Genomic DNA, 19,361 nt, shown 5'->3' on the forward strand with positions numbered 1-19,361 from the left:
ACCTTCTCAAACAGCCTAATTCATATTATTCAGATGGATAATGGACTTTACACTGTCCTGCTAATATAATAATGTACAGAGCCTTGGGAAAGTATTCAAACCCCTTGACTTTTTCCACATTTTGTTACGTTACAGCCTAATTCTAAAATGGATGAAATAAAACGAAATCCTCAGCACTCTACACGCAATACACCATAATGATAAAGTGAAAACAGGTTTTTCGAAATTTTTACAAATGTATTAAAAATAAAAAAACACAACTGCCTTATTTACATAAGTATTCAGACCCTTTCCTATGAGACTCTAAATTGAGCTCAGGTGCATCCTGTTTCCATTGATCATCCTTGAGACGTTTCTACAACTTGTTTGGAGTCCACCTGTGGTAAATTCAATTGATTGGACATGATTTGGAAAGGCACACACCTGTCTATATAAGGTCTCATAGTTGACAGTGCATGTCAGAGCAAAAACCAAGCCATGAGGTTGAAGGAAATGTTCATAGCGCTCCAAGACAGGACTGTGTCGAGGCATAGATCTGGGGAAGGGTAGCAAAACATTTTTGCAACATTGAAGGTCCCCAAGAACACAGTGTCCTCCATCATCCCTAAATAGAAGAAGTTTGGAACCACCAAGACTCTTCCAAGAACTGTCCACCCGGCCAAACTGAGCCATCGGGGGAGAAGGGCCTTGGTCAGGGAGGTGACCAAGAACCCGATGGTCACTCTGACAGAGTTCCAGAGCTCCTCTGTGGAGATGGGAGAACCTTCCAGAAGGACAACCATCTCTGCAACACTCCACAAATCAGGCCTTTATGGTAGAATGGCCAGACGGAAGCCACTCTTCAGTAAAAGGCACATGACAGCCAGCTTGGAGTTTGCCAAAAAGGCACCTAAAGACTCTCAGACCATGAGAAACAAGATTGAACTCTTTGGCCTTAATGCCAAGCGTCACGTCTGGAGGAAACCAGGCACCATCCCTTCGGTGAAACATGGTGGTGGCAGCATCATGCTGAAAGGAGCAAAGTACAGAGAGATCCTTGATGAAAACCTGCCCCAGAGCGCTCAGGACCTCAGACTGGGGCAAAGGTTCACCTTCCAACAGGAGAACAACCCTAAGCACACAGCCAAGATAATGCAGTAGTGGCTTCGGGACAAGTCTCTGAATGTCCTTGAGTGGCCCAGCCAGAGCACGGACTTGAACCCGAACATCTCTGGGGAGACCTGAAAATAGCTGCGCAGCAACACTCCCCATCCAACCTGACAGAGCTTGACAGGATCTGCAGAGAATACAGGTGTGCCAAGATTGTAGCGTCATACCCAAGAAGACTCAAGGCTGTAATCGCTGCCAAAGGTGCTTTAACAAAGTACTGGGTCTGAATACTTATGTAAATGTTATATTTCAGTTTTTTATTTGTAATACATTTTTTATTTTTTATCAAAAAAACGTTTTTGCTTTGTCATTATGGGGTATTGTGTGTAGTTTGATGAGGGATAAAAATTATTTAATACATTTTAGAAAAAGGATGTAACGTAACAAAATGTGAAAAAAGTCAAGGGTTTTGAATACTTCCGAATGCACTGTATATCTATCATTATGCCGTATGTATTTTTAGATCACAGGAGGCTGCTGAGGGGAGAGCGGCACATAATAATGTCTGGAACAGAGCAAATGGACTGTCATCAAACACCTGGAAACCATGGAAACCATGTGTTTGATGTATTTGATACCATTCCACTTACTCCTCTCCAGTCATTACCAAGAGCCCATTCTCCCCAATTAAGTTGCCACCAATCTCCTGTGTTATAGATATAGGCCTAAATGTGTCTCACCATCTTTACTGCAAAAATAAATACAAATAGAAACATAACTTTCAGCTACATATTAATTTGACAAAGGTAATGAACAAGAATTGGTCAGCACAGCAATTGATAAAACAGGACCATGTTTGCAAATCAAGTGGTTTTGACATTATGTCAATATTACACAGTTAATCTAATAGTTACAGAAATCAGGAATGCAGACAGATTCTTTAGACCTCTCGATCTGTATGAGTGACTGTGTCCAACACACCATCACCTGTTGGTAGGTTGCCCACCTACTGACCAAAAAAGGATGTGATTATGAAATATATATTTTTCTCAGTGACATATATTGCTAAAATAAAGGATTAAATAAATTAGAATTTAAACGGCAATGAACAACCGGCAGGTAGCACATAAATTACTACAAGATAAAACACATCACTCAATCAAGCCTGATTGTCTTATAAGTATAAAAGCAAAGATGCCTTTCATAAAATAAAAAAAGCTTGAAAAAGTAGTGGCATGTGATAATGGCTTAGCGGGGTGTGTGAATAATTCCAATACTTTACCTTGTATGCAGTACAAAACATATTATTGTGGGAGCACCTTCTCTAAGAGTATGAATTAGGCTGTTTGAGAAGGTTTGAATCCTAAGCAACCAGCCTACACATTGTTTGAAGTATAATAGACCAACATAGCTATTGTAGTAGGTCAAAGCTGTGTGCTGGATCACGTGAATTTTGGCTTTAGATCAATGCTTACTTCTCACTTAAAACATTGTTTTTTGTTTCTAATAGTGTAAAACAGGGTACTGGTGCACTGGAGAATGTCTACCTTCTTGACTGGATGCTTGTGCGTGCGTGCGTGCGTGTGTGTGTGAGAGTGTGTGAGAGTGTGTGAGAGAGAGCTGTAGCCTTGTACTTTTGTTAGGCATATATTACAAGAGTTGGCCTTGGCTTGGCTGTTGAAATGCACAGAGATGAGACATGATAGGAGAATACTTGAAAAGGAGGATTCTTGATGAATACTAATTGATCAGTACCTAACGATGTTGCCAGAGTCCACCTCGATAATCCAGGTGCAACGGAGGTTGTTGTCGTAGGGGAATGGGTATCCAGGGGACAGGATGCGTCCAGACGACTCGCCTGTGAACTTTCCTCCACATTCAGCTGTAAGGTGAAACAATAGAAATATAATGAAAACAAGATATACATGTATCTGTTGCTATGGAGATACATTGAAGAAGATACTGTGAAAGGGTATCACAGCTGAGTTTTGCAGTGACACATTCAAAAGATGCATGCAGGGACAGGGACACAGGCGCATGCATGTATGCACGCTTGCTCACACACAAGAACATGCCCACACGCGTACACAAACACACATGTACACACACGTATACACAGATAAGGGGAAATAATTAGTGGGTGGCAGGCAAAGAAATGTAACAAGTCTACCGCTCCTCTTGAAAATGTGAAGCAGAGCCATGTGAATCATCTCAATGAATCAATAACCAATGGTGTAAAGTACTTAAGCAAAAATACTTTTAAGTACTACATAAGTCGTTTTTTGGGATATCTGTACTTCAACTTTATTATTTATATTTTTGACAACATTTACTTCACTACATTCCTGTAGAAAATAATGTACTTTTTATTCTATACATTTTCTCTGACACCCAAAAGTGTCAAGAGTAATGCATGCACTTATCAAGAGAACATCCCTGGTCACCTACTGCCTGTGATCTGGCAGACTCACTAAACACACATACTTCGCTTATAAATTATGTATGCGTGTTAGAGTGTGCACCTGGTTACACATAACTTAAAAACAAGAAAATGGTGGCATCTGCTTTGCTTAATAAAAGGAATTTGAAATGATTTACACTTTTACTTTTTATACTTAAGTATATTTAAAACCAAATACTTTCAGACTTACTGAAGTAGTATTTTACTGAGTGACTTTCACTTTCACTTGAGTAATTTTCTATTAAGGTATCTTTACTTTTACTCAGGTATGACAATAGGTACCCTATTTTTCCACCACTGTCAATAACGCCCGAGAGTGTTTGCAGATTCTTGGTCTGCGTCCCAAATGTCCCAAATGGCATCCTATTCCCTATATAGTACACTACTTTTGACAAGGGCCTATAGTGCACACCCATACACACACATGTACACAACACAAATGTACACACACACGTACACAGCTGACAGGAAATAATTAGTGGGTGGCTGCAAACAAATGTAACACGTCTACTGCTCCTCTTGAGAATGTGAAGCCAAGCCATGCGAATCATCTCAATAAAACAATAACGCGCCCGAGAGTGTTTGCAGATTCCTGGGCAATGTCCCAAATGGCACCCTATAGTGCACTACATAGGAAATAGGGTGCCATCTGGGATACAATACTGTCAGAGCAATAAGCAGCCAGCCCAAAACCTTCCCTGACAGGATGGCAGTGCCGTGGTGGTTGTGTGGCAGTGTCAGTCTCGGTGCCACCAAAACCCGGAGTGCTGCAGTGCGCCTGCCGCCTGGCATGTTTTGTTCTGCTGCGGGACATCAATCACACGGGAAACGAGCCCAACGCTGAACATGAGGCCTGCTAACTGCTTCTCTTGCTGATGCTTTTCTTGCTGAATGCTTCCTGCTGACTGCTTCCAGGGCCGCTGAGGCTTACATAACCCGCCCATTATCAGTCTACCTCCACTATCACTTGATTAACCAACTTTAAATGCCCATCTCTCTCTGTCTCTCTCAATCTATCACCCGTAGTCCCCTCTCTCTCAATCTCTCTCAATCTCTCAACATTAGTCCCCTCTCTCTCAATCTCTCTTTCCTTCTCAATCTCTCACCCTTAGTCATCTCTCTCTCAATCGCTCTTTCTCTTTCAATATCTCACTCTTAGTCCTCTCTCTCTCTCTCTCTCTCTCTCTCTCTCTCTCTCTCTCTCTCTCTCTCTCTCTCTCTCTCTCTCTCTCTCTCTCCCTCTCCCTCTCTCCCTCTCTCTCTCTCTCTCTCTCTCTCTCTCTCTCTCTCTCTCTCTCTCTCTCTCTCTCTCTCTCTCTCTCTCAATCTCAATCTCTCACCCCTAGTCATCTCTCTCTCAGTCTCTCTTTCCCTCTCAATCTCTCACCCGTAGTCCTCCCTCTCAATATCTCACTCTTAGTCCTCTCTCTCTCAATCTCTCTTTCTCTCCCTCTCTCTCTCTTTCCCTCTCAATCTCTCACCCTTAGTCCTCTCTCTCTCAATCGCTCTTTCTCTCTCTCTCTCTCTTTCCCTCTCAATCTCTCACCCTTAGTCATCTCTCTCTCAATCGCTCTTTCTCTCCCTCTCTCTCTCTTTCCCTCTCAATCTCTCACTCTTATTTCTCTCTCTCTCAATCTCTCTTTCCCTCTCAATCTCTCACCCTTAGTCCTCTCTCTCTCAATCGCTCTTTCTCTCCCTCTCTCTCTCTTTCCCTCTCAATCGCTCACCCTTAGTCATCTCTCTCTCAATCTCTCTTTCTCTCCCTCTCAATCTCTCACCCTTAGTCATCTCGCTATCTCTCTCTCTCTCTCTCTCTCTCTCTCTCTTTCCCTCTCAATCTCTCACCCTTAGTCCTCTCTCTCTCTCTCTCTCTCTCTCTCTCTCTCTCTCTCTCTCTCTCTCTCTCTCTCTCTCTCTCTCTCTCTCTCTCTCTCTCTCTCTCTCTCTCTCTCTCTCTCTCTCTCTCTCTCTCTCTCTCTCTCTCGCTCTCTCTCTCTCTCTCTCAATCTCTCACCCTTAGTCCCCTCTCTCTCTCTCTCTCTCTCTCTCTCTCTTTCCCTCTCAATCTCTCACCCTTAGTCCTCTCTCTCTCAATTGCTCTTTCCCTCTCAATCTCTCACCCTTAGTCCTCTCTCTCTCAATCTCTCTTTCCCTCTCAATCTCTCACCCCTAGTCCTCTCTCTCTCAATCTCTCTCCCTCTCAATCTCTCACCCTTAGGTCTCTCTCTCTCAATCTATTTTTCCCTCACAATCTCTCACCCTTAGTTCTCTCTCTCAATCTCTCAACCTTAGTCCCCTCTCTCTCAATATCTCTTTCCCTCTGTCTCTCACCCTTAGTCCTGTCTCTCTCAATCTCTCTTTCCCTCTCAATCTCTCACCCCTAGTCATCTCTCTCTCAATCTCTCTTTCTCTCCCTCTCTCTCTTTCCCTCTCAATCTCTCACCCTTAGTCATCTCTCTCTCTCTCTCTCTCTCTCTCTTTCCCTCTCAATCTCTCACCCTTAGTCCTCTCTCTCTCAATCTCTCTTTCACTCTCAATCTCTCACCCTTAGTCCTCTCTCTCTCAATCTCTCTTTCCCTCTTAATCTCTCACCCTTAGTCCTCTCTCTCTCAATCGCTCTCTCTCCCTCTCTCTCTCTTTCCCTCTCAATCTCTCACCCTTAGTCATCTCTCTCTCAATCGCTCTTTCTCTCCCTCTCTCTCTCTTTCCCTCTCAATCTCTCACCCTTAGTCCTGTCTCTCTCAATCTCTCTTTCCCTCTCAATCTCTCACCCCTAGTCCTCTCTCTCTCAATCTCTCTTTCTCTCTCAATCTCTCACTCTTAGTCCTCTCTCTCTCTCTCTCTCTCTCTTTCCCTCTCAATCTCTCACCCTTAGTTCAATGAAGCCTAACTCACAAAATGCAGATCGCTAGTTGATTAATACTCAACATTAACACTAAACATTTTTAGATAAGGGAGGGAGGGAGGGAGGGAGGGAGGGAGGGAGGGAGGGAGGGAGGGAGAAAAAAGCCTCCTCCCTCTAAATCAAATAACATTTTATTGGTCGCATTCACATGTTTAGCAGATATTATTGCGGGTGTAGTGAAATGCTTGTATGCTCTAAACCAATGCTCTAAACCAACATCCTGTGGAGCTCATTCCTCACAAGGCAAACATTCAATCAAATGAAATGTTATTAGTCACATGATCCGTAAACAACAGGTATAGACTAACAGTGAAAGGCTCACTTTCCCAACAATGCAGAAAGAAAAGGGTACTAGTACTAGTACCGATGTGCAGGGTTACAAGGAAATTGAGGTAGATATGTACATATAACCAGGAATAAAGCGACAGATAATAAACAGTAGCAGCAGTGTATGTGATGAGACAAAAACCTTAGAGCAAAAAGTGTCAATGCAGACAGGCCAGGTAGCTATTTAGTAACTATTTAACTAACTATTTAGCAGTCTTATGGCTTGGAGGTAGAAGCTGTTCGGGGTCCTGAGGGTTCCAGACTTGGTGAGATGTTTTGTGGATGCTTTGTGGACATGGGCCCAGGACTTTTGATCAAATAGAACCCTTGCCTCTTGTTTGCTTTTATTTCTTTAATTGTACTGTATTGTATTACTGTAATGTGTGCTGCAATTGTAAATGGACTTTAAATAAAGTTTGATAGAACCTTACAGTTTTCCGAGTTTGATCTCTTGCTATATAAAAAACACTTCACTATCACTTAGACTTGAGGAAGTGCAGAGCAAAGTGCTGATTTAGCATTTGCTCTCAAAAGCATTACGTTCCCTCTCAGAGGATATTACTTATCTTGGCTGAGAAACCACATGCTCTACTCTGTCTGTCAAACCTGCATCCCAAATGACACCCTCTCCCTATATCGTGCATTGCTTTTGACAAGAGCCCTATGGGTCCTGGTCAAAAGTAGTGCACTACATAGGGAGTTGAGTGCCATTGGGATGCATGCTCTCTCTTCACACCTCCTCCTACACCTGCGGACCAGAATCAAACATAGCTAAATATTTCATCTGTTATAATAAAAGGTGGAAATATGAAAAGTTAGGTTGCTTCAAGGTAGGTAATCCAATTTCTAAAGCACACTTCCTGCAAAGGTCATTCAAAATGACTGACTCCACTTTAAAATATAAGGAGATAAGGAGATATGAAGATAAGAGTATTTTCAAATCTGCAGTAGTGGAAAAGGTACTCAATTGTCATACTTGAGTAAAGTAAAGATACCTTAATAGAAATTGTCTCAAGTTAAAGTGAAAGTCACTTACTACTTGAGTAAACACCTAAAAGTATCTGATTTTAAATGCAATTAAATACAGTGGTGGGAAAAGTACTCAACATGAGTAAAAGTTAAAAGTAAAAGTAAATGCTCAAATTTTTATTTACAATCATCCAGGGGCTCACTCCAACACTGAGACATAATTTACAAACACAGGATTTGTGTTTGGTAAGTCCGCCATATCAGAGGCAGTAGGGGTAATAATGCATTGATATTGATAGGTACGTGAATTGGACCATATTGCTGTCCTACCTGAGCATTCAAAATGTAACGAGTACTTTTGGATGTCAGGGAAAGTACAGATTTTCTTTCGGAATGTAGTGGAGTAAAAGTAAAAGTTGTCAAAAATATAAATAGTTAAGTACAGATACCCCCAAAAAGTATTTTTACTTAGTTACTTTACACCACTGTATATCTGTCAGATGATTACGTATTTATTATTGATGTTGGCTGGAATAATCCGCATAATATTGAACTACTTACAGTCTTTATATTACATCCAGGAAGCTATATACTGTATATAAAACTACTATGTGCTCATATGCTTGCCTATAATATGTATCCATATGGGAAGTTCTTTGGGAGGGCTAGTATTGTGTTTAAAAAATGTAATTGCTATGGTCATATTTTCATTCGTTTTTAATTCGCATTCGTTTTTAAATCCAGAAACTAAGTCTAACTTTCACGTGGAGATTTCTTACATGTGAAACTGCAAATTAGTTTTTCACTTGGGAACTTGCAATTCCACATATGAAAGTGACATTTTTCTCCCCCCTTTTTCACCCCAATTTCGTGATATCCAATTGGTAGTTACAGTCTTGTCCCATCGCTGCAACTCCCGTACAGACTCGGGAGATGCGAAGGTTGAGAGCCATGCGTCCTCCGAAACATGACCCTGCCAAGCTTCTTGACACACTGCTTCTTGACACACTGCTCGCTTAACCCGGAAGCCATCCGCACCAATGTGTCGGAGGAAACACTGTACAACTGGTCTCTTCACAGTCCCCAAGTCGAGAACAGACTATGGGAGGCTCACAGTACTACATAGAGCCATGACTACATGGAACTCTATTCCACATCAGGTAACTGATGCAAGCAGTAGATGATAAAAAACAGCGGGGACTGTGAAGCAACACAAACATAGGCACAGACACATGCATACACACAAATGATAACATACACACTATACACACATGTACACATGGATTTTGTGTTGTAGATATGTGGTAGTGGAGTATGGGCCTGAGGGCTCATACATAGTGTGTTGTGAATTTTGCAATAAATGTATTGTAATGTTTTTAAAAGTGTATAACTGCCTTAATTTTGCCGTACCCCAGGAAGAGTAATGTGGATCCATAATAAATACAAATACAAACTGGCGACCTAAGTCAGTGTGCATGCGACTGGCCTGCCACTAGAAGTCTAGATCGCGATGGGACAAGGACATCCTGGCCGCACAAACCCTTCCCTAACCCGGACGATGCTGTGCCAATTGTGCGCCGCCACACGGGTCTCCCTGCGACACAGCCTGGGATCAAACCCGGGTCTGTATTTACACCTCTAGCACTGCGATGCAGTGACTTAGACCGCTGTGCCACTCGGGAGGCCAAAAGTAAAATTTTCGCATGTGGAGTTTTCTTACAAATTTTTTTTCACATGTGTTTGATTTTCACATTGAAATGTGAAATTTTCACATGTGCAACTGCAATTCACAACTGCAAAAAACATGTTTTTCTCCTCACATGTGAAAAGGTGACGTTAACATGTGAACTATAAATGTAATACAAGTGAAAATATGGTTTCACATGTGAAAACAGCTATTTCATGTGGGGCCATTCATGTTTTCACATGTAAAACTCCAAATTGTACATTTTGTTGTTGCTGTAAAGGCTGGTCCTAGTGTACATTGTATCTCTTCCTCATAAAAGAGACTGACAGGATGGAGTTCAAACTGAATCATAGTGAGATCCAATCTGATTTGAAGTCACTAAGGGCACCCTTCTTTGAATCTAATTAGGATCAATCAGTATAATCAAGGAACTAACGATAGCTATCACAATACTCATCATGTGCCTTCTCCAATGAGGACAAATTCCCACTTTCAACCAAGAACTTCAATGTCATCTGTACAATCTACCTCGGAGATTGAAGATATCTCCAATCTGTATTGGCTAGTTTAATCCAACTCTCACATACACCAATCTCTCCAAGACATTACTCATTCAAAAGTAAAGGAAAAAACAAATACATTTGTATTCACTTTAAGAAATGCAAAGCACTGCACATTTTTAGACAAAGTTCAATTAAGAGGACATAGTGCAACATAAGGCTGAATTAAACCCTCTTGATTAATGGATATTACATAGCTGCAGCCTGCAGTGCAGGTTGTTCTCCTGCTGCATATCAATGACATGCAGGAGCTCTGCCTGGTCTGGTCTGCACTCCCCTAGCCTGGTTAATACAGTATGCAGCTGGTGAGGCACATTGGCTGCAGCTTAGATCATTGTGACAAATGGGAGGGACCTGTGGTTACTTTTTCTTCTGTGGTTAACTTGACATAAAGAGAGAAGAGGAGGGGCTTGGGTTGTGCTGGAGTACTGTACTACTGCTAGGTTACCTGGGAGAAGCACTGTGGGCTAATATTAGTTGAAAATAGATAGATGTCAGTTGTTCCTGACCATAGGAGTTTACCAGTGTGGGTTGGTAGTGTGTGCATACAGTATGTCTGTGTGTGCTTGTATATGCACACGTGCACAGTCCTTTTTACTTAGTTCCCTTACCGATGCAAGAGGGCAGGACGTTGTCCCAGGCACGTCTCTCTCCGGTCATACACTTGAGAATTCCGCTGCCGTGCAGGGTGTAGCCAGGGTTGCACCTATAGGTGATGGTGCTTCCAGAGAAGTGTCCCTGGTCGTTGACCTTGAAGCCAAACTGGGGCACCCCGGGGTCCTCGCAGTGGGAAAGCTCAAAGCCTGGAAGAAAGGGGGGGCAATCAATCAAATTTATTTATAAAGCCCCTTTCTCATGGGCAGTTGTCAAAAAGGGCTCTATAGTAACCCGACTTACACTCAGAAAAAGGTTATAAATAGAACCCTGTAGGGTTCTTTGGTTTGTCCCCCAAACATTATACCTGTTTGTGCTTCTTGCGGTCAATTTGCAGTCTACAAATTATTTGTAATTAAAATGGTTCTTTGTAGAATCCTATCCCTCTACAAAGAACCCTTTCGAACCCTTTTTTCCAAGAGTGTAGACTCCAACGAATAAGCAGAAGCACAGTGGTCAGGAAAGACTCCCTAGAAAGAAGACACAAGACACATGAAGAGGAAACAGGCTCAGAGGCTCATCTTCCTTTTGGCAGTGTAGGACAAGGTCCCAATTTATTTTTTACATTTTATTTCACCTTTATTTAACCAGGTAGGCTAGTTGAGAACAAGTTCTCATTTGCAACTGCGACCTGGTCAAGATAAAACATAACAATTCGACACATACGACAACACAGAGTTACACATGGAATAAACAAAACATACAGTAGAAAAAAGAAAACAAAAAGTCTATATACAGTGAGTGGAAATGAGGTAAGATAAGGGAGTTAAGGCAATAAATAGGCCATGGTGGCGAAGTAATTACAATATAGCAATTAAACACTGGAATGGTAGATGTGCAGAAGATGAATGTGCAAGTAGAGATACTGGGGTGCAAAGGAGCAAGATAAATAAATATATACAGTATGGGGATGAGGTAGATAGATGGGCTGTTTACAGATGGGCTATGTATAGGTGCAGTGATCTGTGAGCTGCTCTGACAGCTGGTGCTTAAAGCCAGTGAGGGAGATATGAGTCTCCAGCTTCAGTGATTTTTGCAGTTCGTTCCAGTCATTGGCAGCCGAGAACTGGAAGGAAAGGCGACCAAAGCAGGTTGGCTTTGGGGGTGACCAGTGAGATATACCTGCTGGAGCGCGTGCTACGAGTGGGTGCTGCTATGGTGACCAGTGAGCTGAGATAAGGCGGGGCTTTACCTAGCAGAGACTTGTAGATCACCTGTAGCCAGTGGGTTTGGCGACAAGTATGAAGCGAGGGCCAACCAAAGAGAGCGTACAGGTTGCAGTGGCGGGTAGTGTATGGGGCTTTGGTGACAAAACGGATGACACTGTGATAGACTGCATCCAATTTGTTGAGTAGAGTGTTGGAGGCTATTTTATAGATGACATCGCCGAAGTCGAGGATCGGTAGGATGGTCAGTTTTACGAGGGTATGTTTGGCAACATGAGTGAAGGATGCTTTGTTGCGATATAGGAATCCGATTCTAGATTTAATTTTGGATTGGAGATGCTTAAAGTGAGTCTGGAAGGAGAGTTTACAGTCTAACCAGACACCTAGGTATTGTAGTTGTCCACGTATTCTAAGTCAGAGCCGTCCAGAGTAGTGATGCTGGACGGGCGGGCAGGTGCGGACAGTGATCGATTGTATAGCATGCATTTCCTTTTACTTGCATTTAAGAGCAGTTGGAGTCAACGGAAGGAGTGTTTTATGGCATTGAAGCTCGTCTGGAGGTTAGTTAACACAGTGTCCAAAGAAGGGCCTCAGTATACAGAATGATGTCGTCTGCATAGAGGTGGATCAGAGAATCACCAGCAGCAAGAGCGACATCATTGATGTATACAGAGAAGAGAGTCGGCCCGAGAATTGAACCCTGTGGCACCCCCATAGAGACTGCCAGAGGTCCGGACAACAGGCCCTCCGATTTGACACACTGAACTCTATCAGAGAAGTAGTTGGTAAACCAGGCGAGGCAATCATTTGAGAAACCAAGGCTATGGGGTCTGCCAATAAGAATACGGTGATTGACAGAGTTGAAAGCCTTGGCCAGGTCGATGAATACGGCTACACAGTAATGTCTCTTATCGATGGCGGTTATGATGTCGTTTAGGACCTTGAGCGTGGCTGAGGTGCACCCATGACCAGCTCTGAAACCAGATTGCATAGCGGAGAAGGTACGGTGGGATTCAAAATAGTCGGTAATCTGTTTGTTAACTTGGCTTTCGAAGACCTTAGAAAGATAGGGTAGGATAGATATAGGTCTGTAGCAGTTTGGGTCTAGAGTGTCACCCCCTTTGAAGAGGGGGATGACCGTGGCAGCTTTCCAATCTTTGGGAATCTCAGACGATACAAAAGAGAAGCTGAACAGGCTAGTAATAGGGGTTGCAACAATTTCGGCAGATCATTTTAGAAAGAGAGGGTCCAGATTGTCTAGCCCGGCTGATTTGTACGGGTCTAGATTTTGCAGCTCTTTCAAAACATCAGCTATCTGGATTTGGGTGAAGGAGACATGGTGGGGGCTTTGGCGGGTTGCTGTGGAGGGTGCCGGGCAGTTGACCGGGGTAGGGGTAGCCAGGTGGAAAGCATGGCCAGCCGTAGAGAAATGCTTATTGAAATTCTCAATTATAGTGGATATATCGGTGGTAACAGTGTTTCCTAGCCTCAGAGCAGTGGGCAGCTGGGAGGAGGTGCTCTTATTCTCCATGGACTTTACAGTGTCCCAGAACTTTTTTGAGTTTGTACTACAGGATGCAAATTTCTGTTTGAAAAAGCTATCCTTAGCTTTCCTAACTGCCTGTGTATATTTGTTCCTAACTTCCCTGAAAAGTTGCATATCACAGGGGCTATTCGATGCTAATGCACAACGCCACAGGATGTTTTTGTGCTGGTCAAGGGCAGACAGGTCTGGAGTGAACCATGGACTATATCTATTCCTAGTAAAAAAAATGGAATGGGGCATGCTTATTTAAGATGGTGAGGAAGGCACTTTTAACCTTTTCACAATATAGGGGGTGCTGTTTCAACGTTACCATTTATCGTTCCCAAATTAAACTGCCTCGTACTCAATTCTTGCTCGTACAATATGCATATTATTATTACTATTGGATAGAAAACAATCTCTAGTTTCTAAAACCGTTTGAATTATGTCTGTGGGTGAAACAGAACTCTTTCTGCAGCGAAATTCATGACAGGAACTGCGAAGGTCTGAAAACGAGGCTCTGTTCTCAGATCAGTTTAAAGCTCTGTATGTATCCTATGGGTCGACATGAACTGCACGCGCCTTCCCCTGGATGTCAGTAACCAATGAGAATTGGAATGGAGTTTCTACGTAGATCTCAGACCTTATAAAGCTCCAAGGAACGGAGGGAGCTCTCTTTTTGACGTTCGTCATGACGCAAAGCAAGACCTCAGGATGGCATTTTGAAATGCTCAGTTATCGGCCTTAGATATATCCGTCTGTAATTTAATTCGATATAGGTGTTAGAAACATCATAACGAAGTTATTTTAAACCGAGTTATATCAGTTTATGCGAGTATATTGCAATTTTCGGAATTTCCTTAGTATTGCGTTTTGAACATTTGGGCACGTCTTCGCCACATGGCTAATGTTTGCTGCTAATTCCTAAGTTGAAGACGGCAATCTACAACCGAGCAACGATGATTCTGGACAAAGGACCACTTGCCCAAGATTCTGATGGAAGCTCGTATTCTGATGGAAGCTCTGACATATTGGCTGGATTCACAAGATGTTGGGCTTTCATTTGCTGTACGCTGTGTATTTTCAGAAATGATTTATGATGAGTAATTAGGTATTTGACGTTGGTCTCTGTAATTATTCTGGCTGCATCGACGCTATTTCAGATTGCAGCTGCAATGTAGAACTGTGATTTATACCTGAAATATGCACATTTTTCTAACAAAACATATGCTATACAATAAATATGTTATCAGCCTGTCATTTGATGAAGTTGTTTCTTGGTTAGTGGCTATTTATATCTTTATTTGGTCGAAATTGTGATAGCTACCTATGCAGGAAAAAAATGGTGGAGAAAAAAAAGTTGTGTCTTTTGCTATCGTGGTTAGCTAATAGATTTACATATTGTGTCTTCCCTGTAAAACATTTAAAAAATCAGAAATGAAGGCTGGATTCACAAGATCTGTATCTTTCATCTGGTGTCTTGGACTTGTGATTTAATGATATTTAGATGCTAGTATTTACTTGTGGCGCTATGCTAGGCTATGCTAGTCAGCTTTTTTTTACTGATGGGGGTGCTCCCGGATCCGGGATGCGTAGCAAGTAGAAGTTAAAGAATAACCAGGCATCATCTATTGACGGGATGAGGTCAATGTCATTCCAGGATACCCCGGCCAGGTCGATTAGTAAGGCCTGCTCGCAGAAGTGTTTTAGGGAGCGTTTGACAGTGATGATGGGTGGTCGTTTGGTCGCAGACCCATTACGGATGCAGGCAATGAGGCAGTGATCGCTGAGATCTTGATTGAAAACAGCAGAGGTGTATTTGGAGGGCGAGTTAGTTAGGATGATATCTATGAGGGTGCCCGTGTTTACGGATTTGGGGTTGTACCTGGTAGGTTCATTGATCATTTGTGTGAGATTGAGGGCATCAAGCTTAGATTGTAGGATGGCCGGGGTGTTAAGCATGTCCCAGTTTAGGTCACCTAGTAGCACGAGCTCAGACGATAGATGGGGGGCAATCAATTCACATATGGTGTCGAGGGCACAGCTGCGGGCAGAGGGTGGTCTATAGCAAGCGGCAACAGTGAGAGACTTGTTTCAGGAAAGTTGAATTTTTAGAAGTAGAAGCTCGAATTGTTTGGGTACAGATTTGGATAGTAATACAGAACTCTGCAGGCTATCTTTGCATGTAGATTGCAACACCGCCCCCTTTGGCACAAACCTGGGTTCAAATAGGATTGGAGCATTCGCTTGAGCCTGCCTAAAGTTCCACATGGCCGGGGCTTACACTTTTTGGGGCTACTCAATTGGTTCCATCCATTACCTCTGGCGAGGTCAATCAAGCTCAGCTTTGAAACACGTTTTGAAACCAGGTCTGTGATGTTAACACAAACTTTACCTTTGCTAGGGTGGACACAAGCACACAGGCATGGAGGCATATGATTTGACCACACACACCTCTCTTCTTTTTTGGGTCATTAGTGCAATGACCATCCCGGTCTGCTGTTTCCTATTATTTCTGTGCTGCCTGCGTTGCATGTATGTCTTTAGAGGCTCAGAGAGAAAGTTAGGGCGGTCGTTATAATGAGTCAATACGGCTGAAAATTTGACTGGAGGATCCCACTGGGCCCGCAGGCAGGGATGGGGCCTGTACTAAGCAGGCAGAACAATTAGGAATAAGCACTTGGTTAATTTGGAGATGTGTCTGGAACTTTTGGTCGGTACATGAGGAGCGTGGGCCGGCTCTCTGTGAGGGACACTTCCTGTTATTATCTTCTCATAATTGTTTTCCTTCGCACTCATCATCACACAGCATCATAATTACACAGCAAACTGAAAGGAATAGGAAATAAATAATTATATTACCCTTTCTTCTTGTCTTTCAAAACACCACCACACATCTTAGCGTAGCTGACAATTTCCTATTCGCAGGTTTGAACTCTGCTCTCTCATATGAGAATGCAACCAAGCTAAAATGAGACGTATGCCTCAGTCCTCTCCTCAGAACAATGACAGCTACCTTTCAAAATACAAAACCCTGTTCCATTTGCTCCACCCGCCCCTCCTCCAATTAACTGTACACCCTGAACTTGGGAATAAACGTTCATGTCTAGCACAGCACTCATAGACTACTTAGTAGTTACCATGACAGCAATGTACTGTACTATACTGAGAGAAAAACAAGGTTGACTGAACTTAACATAGTGTGTGGTGGAGGCAGGAGGATACTGGGACTGACTAACGGTGGCAATTTTCACCAAGCACACTGATTGCACGTTAATTACAGGTCATTGTCTCATAGCATTCAACCGGAAACAAAAGTCTGGGTCCGGAAAATACTTAGACTGAGTTCTATTTATTTTTTAATCACACTCCAACCATTGTGGTGGCTGAACTGTGGTGGCCTCACCGCCTGCTACTTGACTGTCCCAAATTACAACCTATTCCCTATAGTGCACCACCATTGGATAACCAATAGGGCTCAGGTCAAAAGTAGTGCACTATGCAGGAAATAGGGTGTCATTTGGGACTTAGCCCTGGGCTTCCACTGACCTTTATTATGCAATCAAACAGCTAATCTTGCAGGTGGAATGAAATCTCCCACTAGACACGGATTTAGTAGATTGCCCACCAGTGGGTTAATAGGTTTTTTTCTCTCTCAGAACTAACACCCTGTCCAATGTTACACAGGCTAGCTACCAGCTAGCGCAACAAATGTTATTAAAGATGAATGCGTGTGGTTTTTATGTGTCTGCGGTGGTACATAGTCTGGTTTTGTGTGAGGGGCAAGGACAAGGTCAACAAAGACAAGTGTAGAGGTTATTTTTCAGGTAATTGATAATACCTTGGACCAAGCTGTGGAATATTCCCTTGAAATCCACTCCTGGCTGTCAACAAAATTCTAATGCCCTTTAAAGGGGCAATCTGCTGTTAAAAAAAATTCAAAAAGTTATGAAGCAATCACCCCTTTAAGTCCTACTTGTTTTACAAGGTAGATGGAAAGACTGACTGTAGTGGGAAAATAACTGGTGTGTGATTATATATCTAGAGTGAACACTTGACACTCTATTTCTCATAAATATCAATATGATTGGAAATCCTGACAAAGATGACGTAACACATCACATGACCAGCTACTTTCACATACAGCCCATGTCCCACTCCCACAGGAAGACTTATATTAGGGTCCTAGCTAAAGCATCAATCATAGGATGACCCCCATCCCCCGCTGAATCCATAGGAACCAAGGAAACATTTTAGAATAAGCCAATAATAGATCCAGTAAAACGCATTGACTAACAATTTGTAAACAATTGTTCAGCAAATCCTTAACACATGCCTAATAACCACCTGTTAATGAAAGTTATTAGAGTTAGTGCAGTAAAAAGACATTGAGCTGATGCATACCTCAAAATGTTTGTAGAGGTGCTGACTAACGGAGGGTAAACTGTATAGAAATTAGAGGTTGACCGATTTCAAGTTTTCATAACAATCGGTAATCGGCATTTTTGGACGCCGATTATGGCCGATTACATTGCAATCCACGAGGAGACTGCGTGGCAGGCTGACCACCTGTTACGCGAGTGCAGCAAGGAGCCAAGGTAAGTTGCTAGCTAGCATTAAACTTATTTTATAAAAAACAATTAATCTTAACATAATCACTAGTTAACTACACATGGTTGATGATATTACTAATTTAACTAGCTTGTCCTGCGTTGCATATAATCAATGCGGTGCCTGTTAATTTATCATCGAATCACAGCCTACTTCAACTTCGCCAAACGGGTGATGATTTAACAAAAGTGCATTCACGAAAAAAGCACAATCGTTGCACCAATGTACCTAACCATAAACATTAACGCCTTTATTAAAATCAATAGACAAGTATATATTTTTAAACCTGCATATTTAGTTAAAAGAAATTCATGTTAGCAGGCAATATTAACTAGGGAAATGCATTCAGTGCAAGCAGAGTCAGGGTATTTGCAGCAGTTTGGGTCGCCTGGCTCATTGTGAACTGTGTGAAAAACATTTCTTCCTAACAAAGACCGTAATAAATTTTACGTAGTTATGACATAACATTGAAGGTTGTGCAATGTAACAGCAATATTTAGACTTAGGGTTGCCCCCATTCGATAAAATACGTAACGGTTCCGTATTTCACTGAAAGAATAAACGTTTTGTTTTCAAAATGATAGTTTCCGGATTTGACCATATTAATGACCTAAGGCTCGTATTTCTGTGTGTTTATTATATTATAATTAAATCTATGATTTTATATTTGATAGAGCAGTCTGACTGAGCGGTGGTAGGCAGCAGCAGACTCGTAAGCATTCATATAAACAGCACTTTCCTGCGTTTGCCAGCACCTCTTCACAGCGCTGTTATTGACTTCAAGCCTATCAACTCTCGAGATTAGGCTTGCAATACTATAGTGCCTATAAGAACATCCAATAGTCAAAGGTATATGAAATACAAATGGTATAGAGAGAAATAGTCCTATAAGTCCTAGAATTACTACATCCTAAAACTTCTTAACTGGGAATATTGAAGGCTCATGTTCTGAGCAAGGAATTTAAACGTTAGATTTTTTACATGGCACATATTGCACTTTTACTTTCTTCTCCAACACTGTGTTTTTGCATTATTTAAACGAAATTAAACATGTTTCATTATTTATTTGAGACTAAATTGATTTTATTTATGTATTATATTAAGTTAAAATAAAAGTGTTCATTCAGTATTGTTGTAATTGTCATTATTACAAATATGTATATAAAAATCGGCTGATTAATCGGTATCGTCTTTTTTTTGTCCTCCAATAATCGGTATCGTTATCGGCGTTGAAAAATCATAATCGGTCGACCTCTAATAGAAATAGGGAACAAAAGTCACACTTTATATTATGTTCATAACAATTTAATGGGTAAAACTTGGTTATGTTTACCCATTAAAGTGTGCAACTTTCTTTCCTTATTTTTATATATTATAACACATGTTTTCAGAACCACTGCACACTGA

General features: G+C 41.9%; 1 protein-coding gene across 2 annotated transcripts in view; it reads right to left on the reverse strand.

The window, feature by feature from the left end:
- Nucleotides 1–19,361, reverse strand: part of LOC139559367 (CUB and sushi domain-containing protein 3-like) — a 700,638-nt gene that overhangs the window by 212,127 nt on the left and 469,150 nt on the right. For both annotated transcript variants that reach the window (XM_071375335.1, XM_071375334.1), the window contains exons 24-25: nucleotides 10,610–10,801; nucleotides 2,845–2,971 (exon numbers count right to left, since the gene is read on the reverse strand). In XM_071375335.1, the coding sequence (XP_071231436.1) occupies nucleotides 2,845–2,971; nucleotides 10,610–10,801 (319 nt within the window). The remainder of the gene's footprint in view (nucleotides 1–2,844; nucleotides 2,972–10,609; nucleotides 10,802–19,361) is intronic.

The sequence above is a fragment of the Salvelinus alpinus genome, chromosome 29 (assembly GCF_045679555.1).
Source record: "Salvelinus alpinus chromosome 29, SLU_Salpinus.1, whole genome shotgun sequence".
Classification (NCBI taxonomy): Eukaryota; Metazoa; Chordata; class Actinopteri; order Salmoniformes; family Salmonidae; genus Salvelinus; species Salvelinus alpinus.